The sequence below is a fragment of the Leptonotus elevatus genome, chromosome 11 (genome assembly GCF_054856555.1).
Source record: "Leptonotus elevatus isolate MCC_2025b chromosome 11, RoL_Lele_1.0, whole genome shotgun sequence".
Lineage (NCBI taxonomy): Eukaryota > Metazoa > Chordata > Actinopteri > Syngnathiformes > Syngnathidae > Leptonotus > Leptonotus elevatus.
The window spans coordinates 7,887,779-7,910,010 of record NC_141249.1 but is presented as its reverse complement, the minus strand read 5'-3'; the positions used below and the strand labels follow the sequence as shown (position 1 = coordinate 7,910,010).

General features: G+C 38.2%; 2 protein-coding genes across 2 annotated transcripts; one reads left to right on the top strand and one right to left on the bottom strand.

The window, feature by feature from the left end:
* Window positions 1-270: 270 nt before the first annotated feature.
* Window positions 271-10,884, bottom strand: rab3ab (RAB3A, member RAS oncogene family, b). Its single transcript, XM_086088910.1, has 5 exons — window positions 10,829-10,884; window positions 5,809-6,033; window positions 3,572-3,690; window positions 2,554-2,678; window positions 271-2,382 (listed from the first exon to the last, which is right to left on the bottom strand). Exons 2-5 carry the CDS (start codon window positions 6,031-6,033, stop codon window positions 2,192-2,194), a joined length of 660 nt encoding a protein of 219 aa, XP_085945036.1. The 5' UTR covers window positions 10,829-10,884; the 3' UTR covers window positions 271-2,191.
* A 1,777-nt stretch (window positions 10,885-12,661) lies between these two features.
* mpv17l2 (MPV17 mitochondrial inner membrane protein like 2) lies at window positions 12,662-21,331 on the top strand. The gene is made up of 5 exons (XM_086088249.1): window positions 12,662-12,972; window positions 15,568-15,729; window positions 16,116-16,192; window positions 18,419-18,547; window positions 20,153-21,331. Exons 1-5 carry the CDS (start codon window positions 12,783-12,785, stop codon window positions 20,255-20,257), a joined length of 663 nt encoding a protein of 220 aa, XP_085944375.1. The 5' UTR covers window positions 12,662-12,782; the 3' UTR covers window positions 20,258-21,331.
* The last annotated feature ends 901 nt before the right edge of the window (window positions 21,332-22,232 follow it).

The following is a 22,232-nucleotide window of genomic DNA, read 5'->3' as shown; positions in this document are numbered from 1 at the left end:
CCTTTTAATACATTCCAAATGGACAGCCATACAGTACGGACAGGTGATGGTGTTGGGTTTCTGGCATGCATTATCAATTAGTAATAATGTATTTAATGCAGCTTTAAAATGTCATGTATGTTGTACCCTCTCTTTCTGTGTATTGCAGACGGACTATCTGGCAAATGATGGTTGAGGTATCACTGTGTTTAATGAATCAATGAATGAAACAGTACTACACACTACACAGTAAAGGAAGGCAATGTAATTAATAAAAACATCAACAGCAGCACTTTTTCAGTTAGTAATGCTTTTATTGTTTTACCACAAAGTACAGATAAAAACACGACAGCATTTTTTTTTCTTACTGGCCCAAACTGAATGAAGGGAGGGGGTGACTTGAAGAGGCAGTGAGACAAGACCAAATGCACATCAGCATCTAAAGTCAGCAACCCCTGCCGAACTGGATGGCAATTCAATTTTTTGTAGGTACGGTATTGCTTTGTAACTATAACTGAAACATTCATTAACAAGCAGGCCTGGTGATACGAATGCAAGATGGCTCTTTTGTTGTTACCAGCATCGTTTTTTTCTATCTCCCCTATTTCTTTTTTTTGCAAGCCTGAGTCAATAGAACACAACCAACAAAGGTACAATTTTTACACTTCTGGGTCATAAAGAGAGGAAGACATTAGATAGGGGGTTGATTTTAACAGTTCGGAAAAGAAACAGTCACCACCAGGAGGACAGAATTAGTCTCCTTGCATCAAAAATCATCATTCGCTCTCTGATTGAAACATTGCGACCTGATGTTGACAATGGAATCAATCCTTTGAGCTTATTCTCACGGGGGGCTAGTTTAAACTTGAAAAGGTTACTATGTCATTTTATTAAAAATAAATAAAATGACCGAAACGTGTGTGGAGGTAATAATACATATATTTCAGCTGAGAACACTCTTCATTTTGTTTCATAACGTCCTGAATTGTTTGACCAATCGAAGTGCATGTGGATATTTGATAAACCACCTACTTACTCTAAGTGAGCATCTAACTAGATGACAGATACGCTGCATTGAAACAGAAAAGTAGGTATAGATGATGAACATATATGAATTTCTTTACCCCATGTTAAATACTATTCTGTGAATATATGAGGCAATTAACAAAAGTTTGTTCAACACCATCATATTAAATGTGTAACCATCCATAATATGTTCAAGATCATTTGCAGCTTTGGTATATCATCCACAATTAAATTATGAAACTATTCAAATTGTTTTAATAGCAGTGACGTTTTAGATTTTTCCCTAACTGGGTCTGTTTTGTCCCACCTTCAAGCATTGAATTTGTGATTTCGCAATATCTCAGAAAAGCCACGAGACCAAACCGACCGGGACACGAGGTAAGGAGTCAATTGCACACAAACCATCCAAACAAACTTCACAACAAAGACCTGATAAATGTGTATAATACCATACCCATAGAACTTCATTTTTTTACAGTTTACTTCCAGAAATGCATACCTTTATATATATATCATATATTGCGCAATATTCATATATAAACATCTGAAATAAATAAAATGCTATTTCGTTTCAACGTATTTTTCTCTATTTTGTTCATTCACGCAGTGCTTGATGCAGCAAAAATAATAAAAGCAACTACTACAATACAAAAAAAGTTTCACAAATGTAAAAAACAAAAACAAAAAAACAGTCTGGGGTCATTACCTTCAATATGTAGATGCAAGGTGAGACACGTATTCATACCAGACTGTATAAGAAAATGAACACATGGATGAATTCAGGTGGAGCATTCCTTCCTGCCAAACATGACTCCACTGCTATTGTTCACCAGATCTCAACAAAAATAAAGGTACTGTAAACATCAAAAGGATTTAAATGGCACTCTGACGGTGGATGGACGCCGTCAAATCCTTTTTAACACACACACAAATCATACAAGAATCCCGAAGAACCTGACTTTGTAAAAAGAGTCTGAAACGCGGAAAAACAAACTCCACATATGACTTTTATATGAAGTAACATAACCAAAAGCACCCCAAGAACTGATGTGCTCAGAGAATTTCAGACACTTTAACGAGCTGGTTCTCGGGACCACCAGCCAGTGGTCCTCACTCAGAAGAAGGAAGCTGGAAAGTGGAAGAAAAGAGTGATGGACAATGGAAAAAAGGAAGCAGGTGGGCATCTTTAACATGCGCAGTCCTGGTGTGGTGGAGCAGGCTGCTCTGTCAGCTGGGGCCCCTGCTTGGCCCCCGTGACGGCGGGATCACCAGCATCCAGACTCTCGGACATCTTTTCACAAATAATGTCGACCAGACGCTCAAAGGTCTGCTTTACGTTGATGTTGTCTTTGGCGCTGACTTCGAAGAACTCGAAACCTGGAAAGTAGGGGATAACTTGTGATGTTTCACATTCTGTTAATATAAAAAAGTGGTATCGTTGAGTTCAATTCATCATAGAACGGTACAAAAGTAAATATATATTTTTACACAGAGAGGCTGAATGTGTAAGGTGAATCACAAAAGTGTACAGCGTGTGTGTGTACTCACCGAGATGGTCAGACAGCTGCCGGGCTCTGTCTCCACTCACCATGCGCTCATCGTCCATATCACACTTATTTCCTACTAGCAGCACCTGGGCATTATCCCATGAGTATGTCTTAATCTGAGTAGACCTGTAAGCAAACACATCAACTGTAGAACAAGAGTGGGGACATTGAAAAAAAATCTGTTACTCTTACTCCCTTCTTTTTTGGTGTATTGTCTCAATTGTGTGGAATTTTTGTCAACCCATTTTTTTGTATTGAGAAAGCTACGTTAAACAGTGAGTTCTTTCCTGCAGTGCTTTTTTTCAGGAAATCTTTTTTTATATCCCTTCATTTGCACAGTACAAGGACAAACACATAAAAAAAAAAAATTAAACGCCATGAATAGCGAAAATCTACAAATTGACACCCCCCTACGTAAAAAACAAAAAAGGGGTGTTTATGATTGGGTAAAGATGCCAAAATATGGCAGCAAAGCAATTGAAGAGAGGATCATAAAGCACCAACTCCGTGCTTATTTCATGTATACAACCATGAAGCCATGTTAAATAAACAACTGCATTCAGTAGTTAAATTATTCAACATGCGGTTGGTTGGTCAATAGTATTAGCTAGCATACTAGCCTGAATAACATGCTAGCATAAACAGATGTGACATCACATGCACTATAGGCAAACAAATATTCACACTCGCACATTCAAACTGACATCTTGGCATTTACACACAATAACAAATGTAAAGGAATACAGGAAAATTGCATTGACAAAGTAGACTATGCAAATAAGCTACCAGCAACAACGATGCCATCGTTAGCTGATAGCTACATAATATTCCTCATAGCTAAGCAAGGATATTGTAGTCAAATGCCCATCCCATATGACATTTTTATTTTATTTTTTTAAAGTGGGGGGAAACAGCATGACATACTTCTCACTCATCATTTTTTAACTGGACTACTTGCTATAATATCTTCAACTGTACTGAAGGTCGAAATATATCCCAGTATTTCCCTTCTCACATACCAGTCCTGGACAGCATTGAAGGACTCCTCGTTGGTGATGTCATACATAAGGATGAAGCCCATGGCACCTCGGTAGTACGCTGTAGTGATGGTTCGGTAGCGCTCCTGACCTGCCGTATCCTTGAAATCAGATAAATGAGTATGAAGTATCTGGTGACAATAACAAGTACTGTGAAGGACTCATGCAGGAAATAAACAGTTTTATGGTTTACATGATTCAAATAATCCATACATTCCCATGAGTAAAATGTGTCTTCTTATCACTCTCTTCCTCGTTCTAAAATTACAAGAATATTAGGACGTCTATTTATAGCCAGCTGCAGTGCTGATGCATTTTAAATACTCGTCTGCTCATCCACTCAAAGTTCTTGTGTAGAGGACAGAGGCATCATTTCCATGACTAAAATGTCAGTGTAGGTAGCACGAGTGTTATGTAAGGGACACACCGTGAGTCAACACGGGTGCCCTATATAAATGCATTGTGGAAATAATTACATTCAAATGAGATTTGTTTTCATTGATGTAGTGAAAGAACATTGGTGGTAAAATGTATCACTTCATTTTGTAATTACTGCCGTGAATCAATCCATTCTGTTTTAGTGGGGGTTGATAAATGATATACAGAAATCAATCGCCCTATTTGCATTTAAGTGATGTTGCACGATCTCACTCAAAACACCCTCATTTTTTTTTACGTGATTTGGTTGAGAGCATTGCATAAAATGGGGGATGGGGATTTTGCACATGTGTGTGTGTGTGTGCGTATCTGAGGCTATTTTCTCAGAGATGTCTAGTAATGGGGGAGGGGGACAGCAGCATCGGTCACTCTACGCTTGTTCTCTGATTGGCCGATTGTTGTCTTCCTTCCTGGGGGCAAGACTTGAAAAAAAGGCTGACATCAGAGGCAAACATGCACACGCTCGGACACCCAAAATAACACACACACATACCGTATACCTCGAAGAAAACAAGAAAAGCATCCACCCCAAGGTGTTTATCCAAAATGGCACCCAACATTAAAGTTCCCCCATCCGTCCATTGTCTATACCGCTTCTCCTCATTAGGGTTGTGGTTGAGCTGGAGCCTATCCCAGCGGACTTTGGTTGAATTGGTGGACTTTGGTTGAATTGGTTGGCCGCCAATAGGTGGGCAAATATGTATAGATAAACAACCATTCACACTCACATTCACACATACAGTGCTGTGATGATTTATGTCAGGGCAGGGTCAGCAATCTTTCCTGTCAAAAGAGCCATTTTAGTCCAAATAAATAACAAAAAATGTGTCTAGAGCCGCAAAACATTTGAAGATTGTGATGACAGAAACAATGTGTTAAGCCTAAGAGCTAGTTAGAGCTGCACCATAACAGAAAAATATGCAGCATCCATAATGTAGAGATACATTTTCTTCTACCTTTCATGTTCCGTTTTTGGATTTATTTAGTTATTTATTTATCTGTTTTTTGTTGTTGTAATTTCTCATACTTTATTTTTCATAAATTTTTTGATTTTCTGCCTTTCTGTCAAATTTCTGACATTTTTGGCAATTGACCTATTATGGTAATTTCTGCCTCTACTTTCTTTTTTTTGACATTTTATGGCTATTTTTTAAAATTATTTTATAATTATTATTTTGCCTTTTTTGCTGTATATTTTCTGACGTTTTTGGCAATTTTGTGGACTTTTTATTGTATTTTTCCGGATTTCATCTTTTGTTTTTGGACATTTTATAGCTACTTTGTAAACGTTTTCCTTTCTGCCTTTAAATAAATAAATAACCGCAGTTTCTATCTTTTTTGGGGCAATTTCAAAGACATTTTATGACTTTTTTAAATCAATTCTCTGACATTTTTTGGTAGTATCATGGATATTTTATGGTAATTTTCTGCTTTTCCTCTTACTTTTTGTACACGTTATGGTCACGTTTTGGACACGTTTTATCCACCTTTTGTTTCTCTTTTTCTGACAACTTAAACATTTTGACATTTTATGAATTTTTGTTTTTGTTTAATCAATTAGTTCATTTAAAAATATTTCATTTAAAAAATAAAAATAATGTAAAAATAATAATAATAATAATAATTTTTGCTTTTTTTTTTTAGATCCACAGGGAGTCACAGGAAGAGGGACTAAAGAATCAGTTGGGTTGCAGACCCCTGGTTTATGTCATGGTCCCCACAAAAAATAACAGTTGTACTGTGCATCCACACAGACCCCACCAAGTCAACAAAGGACTTACCCAGATCTGTAGTTTGATCCTTTTATCGTTCCTGTAGATGGTCTTCACCTTGAAGTCGATGCCCACTGTACTGACAAAGGCGGGTGTGAAGGAGTCGTCGGCGTAACGGAACAAGAAGGAGGTTTTACCCACACTACTGTTGCCAATGATGAGGATCTTAAACATATAATCAAAGTTCTGGTCCGAGGACTCCTTCTGTCCGTAGGTTGCTGTGGCTGACGCCATCTGCAGACAGGAATGGAGGAGGGGAAAGTCAATTTCTATAACCTGGTGACAATGGCTTAATTTTTTTATTGCATTAATGCATCACAGAAAGCGAAATTAAGAAGAAACTGTTTTGAAAAGGCCAGTGGTAAAGTCATGTGCTGAAAGGCAGTTGTAACAGCGTCTGAATACAATGGAGCGTCTCCACGGAGTACGTAAGCTACCAGACAGTCAACAGACCACACAGTAAACAATCCCCAAAATTGAACAAACGGGGAAAACATCCATCCCTTTTCTCTGTAGCTCTCGTCCTCATTAGGTTGGCAGCTGCCAGTCGCATGACAGACAAACAAACATGCACACCCACTTCCACACCTGTGGACATCATACCATCATAATCAGCAATATAAAACATTCTGTAACAATGTCCACTGTAACTGATGTGTAAATGTTTAATATTTTGTAGCATTAACAGAAGTCTCTGTGCATCATTAGGGATCAACGTTCCTCCTTGAGAAGATGTTGACTTCCTCCTAATACGCAGACTCCCTCAAGAGTCCCAGTGGCTTGCTCTATGTTTAGACTGTTATCTTGACTTGCTGCAGTGCAACACTAGAATGCTGAGAGCCTAACGCACCAAGCAAAACAACTGCACCCTGCTATCAACTTACATGAAGGAACACAGAGATGTTGGATAAATAATGAAGTCGCATACAGTTAAAGGCAAAAAGGTACGAATGAAGCTTCTGTCTGTGCCTGTAAGTGAGAACTACTCTTGTGTTTTGGTCAATGTGCATTTACACTGCAGGTCGTCACACCCAGCTCCCTAACTACCTTTTTTTCTTCACTCTTTCCTTGAACCTACTTTCAGGGGACCCATATCTGATATCACTATGCCTACTGCCTACATTTCACTGAAACAACCCGAACGCACACAAACAAAATGCAGGTTAACAACATGTGATGGCAAAAAATCCAGAAGCAACAAACATTGTCCTATAGTTTAACGCATTCGCTGCCATTGACGGTTATAGACGTCAAAAATGTATTTAAACTATTTCTATTTTCTATTTAACATTTTTTCCACTTTTGTTAACAATAGTATGAAATCCTAGAATTTTTTATTTATTGTACATTTACAACAGATATAACATTTGCGATTAATTGCAAGTTAACTATTGAAGTCATGCGATTAATTCCAATAAAAAATAAATAAAATGATGATTTTTTTAAAAATTATAATTAATCGCATGACTTCACGAGTTAACTCACGATTAATCACAAAATCTGTTCTAAATGTACAATAAAAAAAATCTAGGTTTTCATCCTCTTGTTAACAAAAGGGGGGGAAAAATGGAAATGGTTCAAATGAATTTTTGACATCTATAGCCATCAATGGCAGTGAATGAGTTAAGATCGATGAACGTTCAAGATTTCACTATAATTCTGTATATGTTTTGGAAACATAAGCTGTAGGGTAGTGGTTCACAGAGCTGACATTTTTGCAATTGGTGGGGATTGAAATTGACCAGGTTCATGTTGTGAGGTGAAAAAAAAAAGCCCACACGGCAGGAAGTCAGCTAACAATTTATCACAGCCAAGGTTCAGTTGCTTGTTCTGTCTGTCTTATTATCAGGCAAGTCGCCCCAAAAATCTTATAGACAATAATAGGCTCTATGCGCCCCCACTAGTCTAAACACGGTATTGTGATTAACATTGCGTTTGTGGAATATGAATTAAGCAGCAAAATTCACCTGTGCTAATCAACGACTGAAAATGATTTCACAGTTGCTCGGGGCTCGGGTAATGACCAATCGTGCCTCACCTGTTTTCTGAGTGTGGTCATGTGACGTTCACAAGCTGAACCGTGATTGGCCATGACTTGTTACCTGAGCCCTGAGCAACTGTGATGTCATTTTCAGTGGAGAGTAAGTGGCAAAATGGCTGCCTCCTGAGATGGATACAAACGGATAGATTTTGTTGCATAATAGTCTTCAATTGAACTAACATGCATGTTTGTAGAAATGGGGGAGGAAGCCACGGTAAACTCCACAGAGCATGGGCAAAGCTAAAATTCTCAAACACTGAACCTCAGTAAGGCAAATATGGTAACCACTACTGCACCGTGTTTTCAGTAATTTTGTCATGACTCGTCATAAGGTGATGCCTTAAGTTAAATTTGTCAACTAAGAAAGGATTCATGAGCCACGAGCTGGATTGGTCTCGACCTAAGTGCTGCTGCCAATTAGGCAAGGCTCATTTTATCAGTGCTGGCAGCTGAGACGAGACCCCTGACAGTGACCTCCTGAATGCAACCTGAGCCCATTAGGAAGCAAGGTGTTTTTAAGATGCTCTTTTACACAATTGCCCTCATTAGGTTCACAGATGAGCTCTCGCTTATCTGAGCTGACTATGGGCGAAAAGCAGGGTACATCCTGCATTTATACCGTTCTTTGCAACATCCACAATGAAAATTCAAACGTGGCTCGTCATGTGACTACCAGTGATGTAACTCAGAAGATCACATTATTCCTTGTAATGCAGCAGCTGTCCTCACAGGTTGACTGAGATGCCCCCCCTCCCCCCCTATTCCCTCCAATCACACGCCTCCTTTTCTAGGAAGCGTGTGGATACAGATGAGAGGAGGAGGAAGATATAAATAGCACCGCTTCATCTTTTCCCCCCACTTTTCTGCTCAGCAAACAGAAAAGCGGAGCAGCTAGCATAAAAGAGTGGCGACAGTCTGGATGAAAACACGAATCTAAATACGATGCTAAAATGTCTGCCTTGTATTCTTATATTTTCAAGACATGATGGGAAACTAACTGCACAATGTTCTTGTGGGTATGTTGTTTGTTGCAGTTAAAATATTGATTTTGTGTGTCTGATATTATGTTTATACATATTCTGCAGGGTCACAAGGAATCTCCAACCAATCACAGCCTCACTGGGCAAAACCTGGGCCATGGAATGGTCACCAACCAATCTCAGGGCACACAGAGAGACACCGTCACTGAATGAGAATAAACACACTACACCACATCAATTACCATACTTAATCTACTATACTGTATTCATGTATTTTGTATATTGTAAAAATATTATACTTTGATTGAAACATTACTTTTACAGTCACAATCAGTATTTCTTGAAAGTGTGAGTACGCTAAGGTTTACACGATCAGGATTTTGGACAATCACTGATCAGTAAGCTAAAAAAATATATATAATAATTCTTGCAAAAATGCTGATAAACATTTAATACATGGAGTGAAAATCCTCCAACTCGCCCCCCCAAAGAAAAATAAATTCTTTAAAAAGAACTGAAAAAAAACCCCAACTATCCGATCCAGCCAATCTGATCTATGTTAAGTCTTGTGTACGCGCGTGGCAGCTGTAGCGCATCACAGTTCAATATAAGTCTCCTTATTTTGTTAATTCTTTAATTTGTAAAAATACAAATATTAAGCTATTATTCAATATTTTTATATTTAGGCCTATTCAAAATATCTTTACAGTTACATTTGTTTTAATTGAAAGAGAACATTTCTTTGGGAACTGAAGATGCTTAGAAGAAATAAACAAAATTTGGTCCGTTTAGTGGGTGTTCAAAATGGACTGTATACAATTAATGCAGTACACCTGCAATGATTTTCCCCAGCCAATTCGCAAAGAAACACAATATAACACAACAAAATGGTATGATAACGTCTAGGGTTCATTACTTGAACGCACTGCACATATTAAAGTTTATTCATGAATATATTTTGACCTTTAGTGGTTAGCACATCTGCCTCAATTGTAAGGTTCAGCGCCGTACTTGTGTGGATTTTCTAAGGGGACTCTAGCTTCCTCCAACGTCCCTATAGCATGTATATTATGTTCACTGAAGACTCTAAATTGTCCATAATTGTGAATTTAATCATTGTATTCCAATATGTGCCCTGTGATTGGCTGGTGATCAGTCCAGGGTGTCAGCTAGGAGAAGCTCCAGTTACCATGACCTTAATGAGGACAAGTCTAAAGAAAATGGATGGATGGACGGCAACCTGATGACTCACACCCAGTGAACCGTACACATCTAATATATAAGTTACCACTCTCTGTTTTATGATACATTTATCATGAAGCCCAAGTCTAAATGTGATGGTAGCGTTTCCACCAATACATTTTTCTGTTGTTAATTTGACGTTGGCACAATTTTATTGGTTTAGCAGCAAATGTTTATGCCTATCACAGCTAATAAAAAGGCTCCTCGTGATTTATGCTAATAGGTAAGCCTTAAATTATCATCTAGTATTGTAACATACAGCATGCTTATTTTTTTCTTCTAAATATTAAACAGTAATTGCAAAAAAAGCATGATAATTATTACAAAACTAGAACGTGGTTGAATGAAGTCATATTTTCTTTGTGCCTTCGGATCAATTAGGATCCATTATCTCGATTAGCAGCATCCGACAGTGAAATGCATTCGCTTGCAAGATGCCTTGCATCACTCCAAACACCCTCTGCACTTGTCTTCAACAACCACCCAAAGCCCCAACAAATGTATGCGTTACGATCATTATTGGTTTCGCCTTTCAAAACAGCTCATATTGGCCTTTCAAAACAGCTCATGAAATACCAGCATCTTCTGCGAGTGGGTTTTAACACCTCCTATTTCGCAATTGTTTGCAAGCTATTTTAATAATGTATCTAATAGATACTAATCATAACACAGCACAATATTTTCATTTGAAGACGGATATATTTTATGATAAAGTATTACACACGCTTTATAAATACGGTATATTAAAAACAAGACTGAACCCCACCTTGTAGATTTCTGTCCGGCTGCTGTCCACCGCGTCCTGCAACCGTAGAGACAACACCAGCATTAAAGTTAGAAAGTGTGGAGACGTAGATTCCGTTTACACTGCCAAAATAAACTTGAATACATTAAAGACACAATATAATTTGTCACACTAGGAAATCGAGTGCTACATCTTACAAAAAATGATGTTTCAAAAGATACAGTGTCTCATTGTAAAAATTATTAACTGGCTAGACTACCGTCCAATTTCCTCCTTTAATTTTATTTTGAAGGTAATTTATTTCCGTCATTTTCCCAACTTTACTAACTCCTGGTTCAGTTCAACGACATGGTGAACGAAAGATGGACAGCTCGTGTGACCAATCAAGAGCCATACTGGAAATACACACCCAAACCTGACATTTTTTATTGATGAGAGCTGCTGGAGGGACTGAATTACTGATGAGGAGGTCAGTAACCACAATTGTCATGTCAAGCCTTAATGCTCCCTGCGGATGGGATCATTAGTGCACAGCATTATTGCAAAAGCATCAAGGTCACGTGGTGGAGGGCACGGAATTTTCTCACTACTCTTTTTCAATTATATTTATCCAGAACTTTTTTTGGCTTGTTTATTAATCCAATGTAAAATATTAAAATAAATGACTAACAAGGGCGGTATGGTCTGCCGATGTGTGTTGTTTGCACATACATAAAGGACTGAGCAGCTGGCCAGTGCTCCTAATGTCAGCAACATTATTATTTCCTGCACAGTGGAAGGAAGAGAACCAAGAGGAGTTAACATATTTTATGCACTGGGTGTATTATATTGTAAGTCACCACTGTATCACTGTCAATAATATTTTCGGCCACTTCCCATTTATATTTTGGGGTCCTGCCTAGAAACGGCTATAATGAGTTGGCAGTTGGTGAACAAAATTGTAAATATGTCATTTTAATGAGCACAATAATTTTGTTTAAGGTTTGTATATCCTACTGCCCGAAGCCGGCTGGGATAGGCTCCAGCACCCCCATGACCATTGTGAGGAATAAGCGGTTCAGGAAATGGATGGATGTATGGTTTGTATTTCCTAATTATAACAATACCATACCTACACACAATGTATTATACAATATCCCTTTTCTAAATACAAACTCAAATTGCCATTGGCAAGTATTCCAGTTTGGCACCTTTGCAAATTTTAATTCTATATGATATAATTAAACATTATTGATTAAATGTAGAAACAAAAACAAACTTGCACACACAAATGAAATAAATGATAATTAAAAGCATTGCAATTTAAACAAAATAAAGTAAGCATAAAAACAAGTATAAAAGTATCATTAGCAGAATAAACCCTCACTGAATAAAATAAAAAACAATTTCAAATGCTTTTAATATGTAATAATTATATTGTGCAAAAATAAACATAAATGTGTACAACTACAGGCGTTGTGTAAATTTACTTATTGTATTTCCTTTCCACTATGGGTAGTTGATAGACTTTTGTTTATTTGGTTATAAGCATAACAACTCCAGCCCTTTCTTTATTGTGGTGGGTGTCATGTATGACTATATGAACCATTTAAGGTTATTACAAAATAAATAAATAAATGAAACAAATGAAGAAATTAATAAATACATAATTTTTGGCTACGTCGTAGGAAGGTCAGCCGTAAATCGAGAAGGCCCTTTATATTTATACAGTACTGTGCTGAGCAGACGAATGGACATCACTAGTGTATTCTGCCACACCAGCAGGTGGCGGACCCACAATTACTGTCTTCTTTTAGCCCTCATGAATACTCTTGAATCATTTCCTCTGTTTCGTACCACTCGTCTACTACGTCATCAAGTTACGTCCTGTCATTGGAGGCGCTTCATTTTAGGAGTCTTGCTGGAGTTTTATCCACTAAATCAGTCTAAGAAATAACTATATAGATGACAGTGTTGTTTCTACGGTCCATACGATATGCTTCCCCGGGTGGGCAAAGAGTTTGTGGTCCGCATACGGTTCTCGTGGCTGCAGTTGTTCCAGGGCCGTTACCTGCTGCTCACCAACACAGTGAGCGGAGGATGCATGCTGGCCCTGGGTGACTTGCTACAGCAGAGCCGGGAAAGGCACAAGGACCCGACCAGAATCCGAGACTGGAACAGGACAGGTGAGAGGACAAGGGGAGAGCCACCGATGTACTGGATTTGTCATCGGTGACATATAAGCTTGGTCTCAGGCTCAGTTAAACCTGTTGATGCTGTAGTGTAGACATCAACCAAATGAAAAGTCAGACCAAAATAAAGTCAGACCAAAAATAACCCAGGTGAAGATAAAATAGCAGTTTTAAATAGTGATTTGATTTATTAAGGGAGAAAAAAACATGTTCAAAGCGATCTGGCTCTGTGTGGAAAAAGTATTGCCCTGCTTGTTAATTCATGAATTCACTGTGGTTAATCACCTTTTCACTAATCACACTCAAGCCTGATTAATGATACAGTCATGATATCAAATTAATAGTTAATCATGACCATATTGCGCTGATGTCATCCTCATACTGCTGACACTAAGATCAAAAGTCAAATTAGCCCAATCAGCTTTCTTAAACTTTCAAAGAGATACATATAATGTGCTTTTTTCCCCTTTTCTTTTTAATAACCTAAAACACAACTCAGGCGGCCTAATAACAGGTCTCTTCATGCCTTTTTCAAACTACCACACGGATCAAGGATTATAGAATACTATTACTTGTTTTGCTGAAACAAACTATGGCTGGGCGATATAGCCCAAAAATAAAATCTCAATTTTTGCATTACGGTTTTAATCTAATAAACCCAACAAACATTTATTAGATTTAATTTAATTAAAAATTATTCCTGTGCAAAATGTTAAGACAGTTGGTAGCTATTGTAAACATGTCTTGTAAACCACCCATCCAGCATTCTCTGCCACTTGTGCAAAATTGCAAGTCACAAAAACATTTCAATGTAACAGAACATAAGAACAACAGCTTTTAATAATCCAGAAGACAAAATTCTATTTAGCAAATTTTCAACGATTCGATTTTTAAAATGACGATGCATCGAATTAATTCGATTTATTGCCCAGCCCTAAACCGAACCTCATCCCACATATATTTCTGAGCCAATGGCGAGTCCCGCTTTTGTGAACATAACTGTGGACGGAGCTAGTGGTGGCTTCACATAATGTAAACAAATGACTACAAATTCCGACACACCTGCGAGTCCCCACAAAGGCAGCATGAATTCTATTTTCCCTGGTGGTGTTAGCACAAAGCCGCCAAATTACACTGCAGGTGGCTACTAGTTAACCCGGTTGTGTCGTCAGCAGGCATGGAATACAATTCCATTGCTACACTGAAAAAATGGGGATTGATATTTACTTGAAAATAATCTAGTAAAGTTTGTTCACATCAGAAATTCTAGTCAAACTTCTTGTAAATAACCATTACTAAGCTTTTTCAAGTAAATATATGACTTCCCATACATTTCCGTATCAAATACAAAATTCTCCTTCACACCCATCACTGTCTGCACGCCGTAGCCCCCACCTACCTCACAGAACTCCTCAAACGCACACATCAGACAGAACCCGGTCAGGCCAACTGCACCGTCTGCGTCCGCCCAGAACTCAGGACCCAAGACCACGGGCGACAGGGCTTTCCAGTCTGCTGCTCCCCGTCTGTGGAATGCTCTCCCAAACCACCTCAGAGCTCCACAGATGGTGAAAGCTTTATTATCAGAAATAATTTCCAGTTTGAATGTGGTAAAAGCCGGTGACATACTTTCATAAGGAAAATGTCATTTTTAATTGTTGGTTAAGAAGCTGGATCTCAAGAGGGCCTGCACACCCATCAAGTGTGAAATTACACAACCAAGCAAATCATTTGTTGTCCCTCTATTTGTGTGTGAAGCTAATTTGCACAATAACAACCCCTGCTCCACATTAAATCATCCAGTGTTGGTTTTGAACGAGTGACATTCATTTATAATCCAGAGGGGGGGGAGCAGTGAAACTCTCCATTAAATAAAAACTGAAAGCAGAGCTGCACTGAGTTTTATTGGATGCACATATTACCATTAGCTAATAGCCTTAGCTTCTAGGGGTGGGGGCGAATTTGTGTTTGGTGATGCATCCACTAGTCCACAAAAGGTATGAGCAGATATGAGAGATTCTGACAATAATCCTTCTGAATATAATAACCCTGAGCAAGAATAACGCGGTATCACACTATATTAAAATGACAGCCCTAAAATGACCTTTTTGAAATATTTGGGTGAATAAAAACAGCGTTATCCCCACTGAACACAATCTATTATATTTTTTGACAAAATGTAGAATATTTAGTACAGAAGAAAGTTTATATAAATAAAGATTACAAATCTTCTGTATACATTTTCTTAGTAAGTCACAGTGTCCCAACCTGTGGTGAACTATTTTTTAGAAAAGACCTGTGGACTACTCATGTTGTCTTCTGGTTATAATAATAATAATAATACATTTAATTTGTAACACACTTTACATTTATAAAATAAATCTCAAAGTGCAGCAATACAAGCACACAGTAAAAAAGAAAGAAAAAAAAAGTCAATAGAAATCTGAGTAAAAAGTCAAGACTAAACTCAAAATAGAAATGAATCAGGGGAATATGTAATTTCACACTTGATGGGTGTGCAGGCTGTTTTTATACTATATGTTCTAACCTCATCATATTTCTGTTTGTGTCCTTTCTTGTTCCCAAAAGGTCGTATGTTTGTGGTGGGCTGCTCCATGGGTCCAGTGCTGCACTTTTGGTACACATGGTTGGACAGAAGATTTGTAGGCTACGCTATGAACACGGTGGTCAAGAAGGTTCTGGTGGACCAGATGATTGCGTCGCCAACACTTGGCATGTGGTACTTTTTAGGTGAGAACCATCGTTTGTTTTTTTGCCACGCAGCCATTTAATTTAGAGGTTTTGCGCCACATTTGGCGACTGCCTACAATTCGTTGTGCGTTCTTTTCAAGTGTTGGATAAATATCATGTAACAAACATTTCGCAAGAACATTCTCACTGGTAGTACAGGTGAGTAAAAGTGTCAAAGGTTGAGCTCTTGATGTGCGTGGGGTAGGACAAAAGACGATATGCTTTCATATCGGAAATAGTTCAAAGGTTGTGTGTGACAAATGACGCTTTGTGTCTTGTATACTTTATAAGAGTTGAGTTCACCTCAAGTGTGCAATTTATCTCAAGCTTGTCTTGATGAAGCGCCTCGCTTACGCACGACTGACTCACAACTGTGTTTATTGCAGGTATGGGGGTCATGGAGGGACGCTCGTTATCCCACGGATGGGAGGAGTTTAAAGATAAATTCTGGGAATTTTATAAAGTAAGTGCACGTGCATGCAGCTTCACAAGGCATCAGTGGAGATGTGACAAGCGGGTCTAGTTTGGTGTGCATTCTTGCAGCTTAAAACACAAACACTCCAGTGCAGGGTGGAGAGTGGAAGGTTTAAAAACCCAACAATAACTTGTGCTGCACAATGAGTCAGCATTTGGACAAATAGAAATAAAGCTATGAGACACTGCAAAGTCAAGTAAATACAGTGGAATCTCTCAATTTGAACACTTGGATGAGGAGGAAAAGGAGGAGCACAATAGTACAGGAAAGAGATGGAAGAAAATGCACAAAATGGCAAAGGCGACCATTTTACAGTCCACTTGGGAGCGAAAAATTGTTACTTCTTAAACCATGCCGTGTAAGTCCAACCCAAATGTGAGACTCACCTCCAAAGGTAGTCTTCGTCTCTTCAGCCGTTACTCATCATCAAAGTTGCATTACATGTTGTGCACGTTTTAACATTTTTCCCTATTCAAAGGTTTACTTCTTTTCTAAACATGCCATGCATAAAATCTTACAGGTCCATGTCACAACATATTTATTTTTAAAAAAATTTATAATCTTTGATGTTCTTTTATTGGGTTTGCAAGATAGTTTAGGTTGGAAATGGCGAAGACGCCGTTTTTTTAGGGTTGCTCAATAATGAAGAAAATATTAATCACGATTGGTTTGGTAAAAAACTGCAATCACGATTAGGACAATCATTTGTTTTTTTTTGGTACAAAACAGAAAATGTTTAAACGTGTAAAATATAAGACAAATACATTTCTTTGAAACACTATAATTATGCAAGTTCCTTTTGGACCAAACAAGATTTATTAAATTAGTAATTTTAAAATAAAAAAGGTGCAAATATATAAATTTAAACAACTCAAAATTACTTTTATGATCTTTTATTTTTGTTTACGATAATGCCGATTTTGTAATTGTGGAGTGTAATAATTGAAATTGTAATTAAATTTAGATTAATTGCTAGGAATAAACCGATAATCGGCCCACTGATAATCGGCGCCGATATTCAGCATTTTATGAATATCGGCATCAGCCTTGTTTTTTTTGTTTTGATAGCCAATATATTAAAAACTGTTATTTTTGCTCCGACTGACGCTTTTCTCCTCCGTCTGCTCTGAGTCAGCGGCTGTTGACTCTCTGCAACATTGGCCCGCCCACAGCACCATCTGATTGGTTGCTCGTGCAGTGCTAGCGGCCAATAAGCAGCAATTAGCGGCTATTAGCCCGCAAGCTAACCAGCTAGCTTGTGAATTAATGGCTATTAGCCTGCTTTAGCTTGCGGGCTAACCTAATAACCGTTTTTTAGCGGCTATTTGGGAGTTATCCTGGGGTTAGCGTGTGGGTGAACGGTGAGATAACCGTTAGCTTGCAAATTAGCGGCTATTTGCGGGCTAATAGCCGCTAATCACCCTCCACGAAATGTGTGCGGACAAATCTCAATTCTGGTTCCTGCGTAGGAATATCTACAAAAATAAACAATTTATAAAAAATAATAAATTTTTCTTCAACTTCTGCAAGGTTGGCAGGTGATGCAAAGTTTTTAGCACAAGCGCAGCAATTTTTCTTTCCTAAATCAAGTGAGTGAGTATGTAGTAACTTTCAAGTGGGTGGATACATAATAAGTAGTGAATTTACACTACAATACCAAAATCAAATTACTTATTTATGCAGGCCTCAGCTTTTCGAAGGATTTTGCATTCAATCGACAAAATGCATAGATGTCAAACTTGAACCATGTCAAAGACTCATTTTGACCTATGTTATGTGTAAAACATTGGGGGGAGGGGGGATGCTAATGCTAGGTGACTTTCTTCCAGCAATCTTTCCTTCCATAAACGCTGCAACACGTCCATCATGTCAAGTTTCAATTTTATTTGACAGAAGTGAAGTGAAGGTTTGCTCAAATATTTAACACAATCGCTGCCAGCTGAGCTGTTTTGCTCAAATTAGCATGTGAGCTCAGCAAACTAAATGAGGCATGTGCATTATGCTGCTCTTTCACCTTTCATGTCTTACTGTTTGTGCGAGCAGGTTAAAAATTCACTTTACCACATTAAAAAAAGATGTATTCATTTTTGTAGCCCCGGTTTGTGAGGCAGATTTTGATTGTGGGTAGGGTTGTTGTGCGTCAACATTAGGCGCTGCCTAATCGTCTGGTGTTTGTTTATGCTTATCTGTGTTCCTCCTCCTGCTTGCTGACAGGCTGACTGGTGCGTTTGGCCTGCGGCTCAGATGATCAACTTTTATTTCCTCTCACCCAAATTCCGTGTTGTGTACGTCAACACCGTCACCTTGGGGTGGGACACCTACCTCTCCTATCTAAAACACAGAGTAAGTTGACCTTGTAGGAGGACAAAGGGACTTTTATCTTCATGTTCCTTTTGATTTGTGTGTGAAAATTTTATTTTTACATACTTTTTGTGTGTATGCTGTATGACGGCATATTAAGGCCACGTATAAATATATACATATTTTTTTCAGGGGGTGGGGGTAATATTCCGAGAAAAAACGTGAAAATTAGCCACTTTTTAAAGTGGAAAATTTGCGAGGAAAAAAACCTCAGAAACTTACGACAAATACACGAAGAGTAGCTATAGTCTAATGTGAGGATTCGTTGGTGGTTAATGAGACACTGTTTATAAATGAAAAGGCAGGATCGAGATTGGAGACGGATTCCTTCTTAATTTAAATTTTAGTCATCATACAAGGCAGAGAGCAACAACACTTCCTGATCCCCTATCCGCTGATTAACACAAACCAATCAGAAGCTAGCATGCTTTAGGTAAATGCAAGTGAATGGCGGAGATCAGCAGATTCGACACATCAATTTAGATACTTGTACAAAAAAATACCAAAATGCATAAAGAATTATCCTGTAAACATAAATGTACATTTTAACAAATTAACACTCTCTCGCAGTAAGGATCATACACAAGGCAAATTTTTTAGCACACACAAATAAATTGTTTATTCAATCAAACTTAATTAAGTTACATTTACCTTGTGAAATATACTTTATTAATATTAGTTAAAGCCTTTGGTAAATCACTAGCAAAGAATGTACAATGTTTTTTGGTTTTTTTTACTTAGAGAGAGCACTTTTGTCATGAGAGGCTTTGGAAATTTTATATTACCAAAACTTCGAACTACCAGGAAGAGTTTTTGTGTGTCTGCATGTGGGGTAAAACGGCTGTTGACTCCCTGCAACATTGGCCCCGCCCACCACAGCAATTAGCGGCTATTAGTCCACAAGCTAACCAGCTAGCTTGTGAATTAATGGCTATTAGCCCGCTTTAGCTTGCGGGCTAACCTAATAGCCGTTTTTTAGCGGCTATTTGGGAGTTATCCCGGGGTTAGCGTGTGGGTGAACGGTTAGCCCGCGAGGTAACCGGCTAGCTCGCGAATTAGCGGCTATTTGGGAGTTAGCGTGTGGATGAACGGTTAGCCCGCGAGCTAACAGTTAGCTGTATATCGGTTATCGGCCTCCCTGACTACCGATAGTCTGTATCTGTATCGGCCCTGAAAAAAGCATATCGGTCTATTATAATGCGTTGCAATGTTTTGTTTTTGGAACATGGCATATTTGCTTGATCTGCTCAAAAACAAAACAAATAAGTCAAACTTAAAGGCTTGATCCTCAGGGTGTAGACCTTCGCAAAGTGAGACGGCTTCAAAGAGCAAATGCTTAACATCATATGGTTAATCTTTGCTGAAGCAATGACTAATCATCTCCTTATTTGAAAACCCGACCGAAAAGTATTGACACAAACACCCAAATTGTACTCTGCGTGTATTTCTCGTAAGTTTCGTATTTTTTTCTTGCAAACTTTATAATGTCGCAAATTTGCGAGTTTTTTTTCTCAGAATATTGCCCCCACCCTCTAAAAAAAAAATGTATTTATACGTGGCCCTAATACGCTGTTATGTTGTGTGCAGGATGACAGCCAGCCCTCGGAGTTGCTATCAGACATCAGTGTGGCAGAAGTGCAGCCGAAAGCTCTGCCACCATCCAAAACTCCGGAGGAGAAAAGTGGGTGGTGAAGTCAAAGACGGGCTGCTCCTCCTGATTGTTAAAACTGCTGCAGGTGGACACTTAAAGTTACTTTGCTGGAATACGTTTTTCCATGTTTTTTTTAATGGCACTGTACTGCATTCATGATGTCAGGGTATTCAGACAGCGTGATGTTGTCCCATGTTTGTGCGGACATTCCGAGATAAAAAGAAAAGGAAAGGGTGGTGACTTATAACCACCACAGACTGAAAGCGCTACAAGAAATACAAAATTTGACATTGGTCACTTTGAGTAAGATATCATTTTCCTCAAGTGCAATTTACCTTTGACCCTTCTCACAAGAGAATTTACTATTAAACTGTAGTAGAACAGCAATATCTGTTAGGTTAAGCTATACTAAAAAAATTCACGTTTCAATTAAACCATTTTCAATGACATTAGACACTGTGACTTAAAAATATCAAACTTGACACAAGTTATTATTTTTGTTACTTCATTGTTATACATAGCATATTTGCATTGGAATTGGTGGTCACCGCCAATCCTGTGATCCTGAACTGTGCAACAGGTTTACATAAAAATCATATATGTAACATTGCACTTTTTCAGTGTACCTTATCCACATTGAAATGTTATTACTCTAAAGCGTTTAAATGTATTGTTTTCAGTTCAGCGTGGAAGCCATGCTTGTGAGAGGCCTTTTTTTTTAAACCACAGTTTTTTGTTAGTGTGTGTGTGTGCATGCACAGTGTCGCTGGAAAATAGTGCTTAATTTTCCATCTACATGGTCTCCCTTTCAAGTTGATAAAAATGACAGTATTTTTTAAAATATTTTTTAATCATGATAATCTAAGACTAAGATGTCAACTGTTAAATTACTGTTTGTTCATTATAAGATTTGGATCTTGTACTGTATGTGTGTGATGCCAAATTTAAGATGTAAGTTAACGCTAGGAGTGCGCCAAACATAATTTTCTAGCCGATCACCAATCTTTGATTTATGATGCTTCACTACTGACAAAATCATTCGTATACAATAATAGGACAGGTGTTGGCTTTGTGTTTTATTTATATTTTGTAAAATAAAACTCAAAATGATATCAGACCTATTTTGTTGCCCCTATGTGGTCTTCACATCACTGCAAAAGCATCTTGTTTGTATTATGAACTAACACAACCATTTACTTAATTTTTGGTTAATGTCTTTATTTTTGTTGGTTGGCATTTTTAAATGATGCTACTATTGACTAACCTTGCTCTCGCAAGATGTATTCTCGCAGTATTTTTGGGTTCACAAACTCCCGAGAATCCATCTTGTACCGCTCTCATTGATTTCCACCAATACGAAGCACTGGTGGTTCGGACCAATCACAGAGTGACATTGTATTTGGGGGCGGGATATGCAGCTGTGACGAAAACAAGAAGCGCCGAAGCCGTGGGAAGAAACAAACCAAACATGGCGACATCGGTGGACGAATGCGTGGACGCTGCAATTAATTATGTGACCGACAACATAAACTCAACGCCATGATATCAGCTATTCACAACAGTCGCATGTCGGTGACGACATTTTCATCCTTTGCCGTGATTGGTCGAAACAAAAGTTAGGTAGACGAAACGATTCTGCTTCGTCCAATCAGCAAACAGAGACTATTGACAAGTAAAGTTGCTTTGTCTTTTGAAGCCAACTTTGGGTACCTCCGTGAGCCGGAAACTTTATGCATTTTTGTCTTTCCAACAGATTTTTCACTTAAATACACCCAATGGCCTCTTCATTAGGTGCACTTGTGCAATCGAATGGGTGTTAATGCTGATCATTGTATATTAAAAATGTACATTGTCACACCATTTTTATTGATGAACAGTGGAAGACAGTGTTGCCCAACGTTTATTGAGCCAAGGCACATTGTACATTAGAACATTTCCACAAGACATCACGGAATGGAAAAAAGAGAAATTGGATGATTGTTTGGATTCACTGATAGAGATGACAGTAAAGTGTTT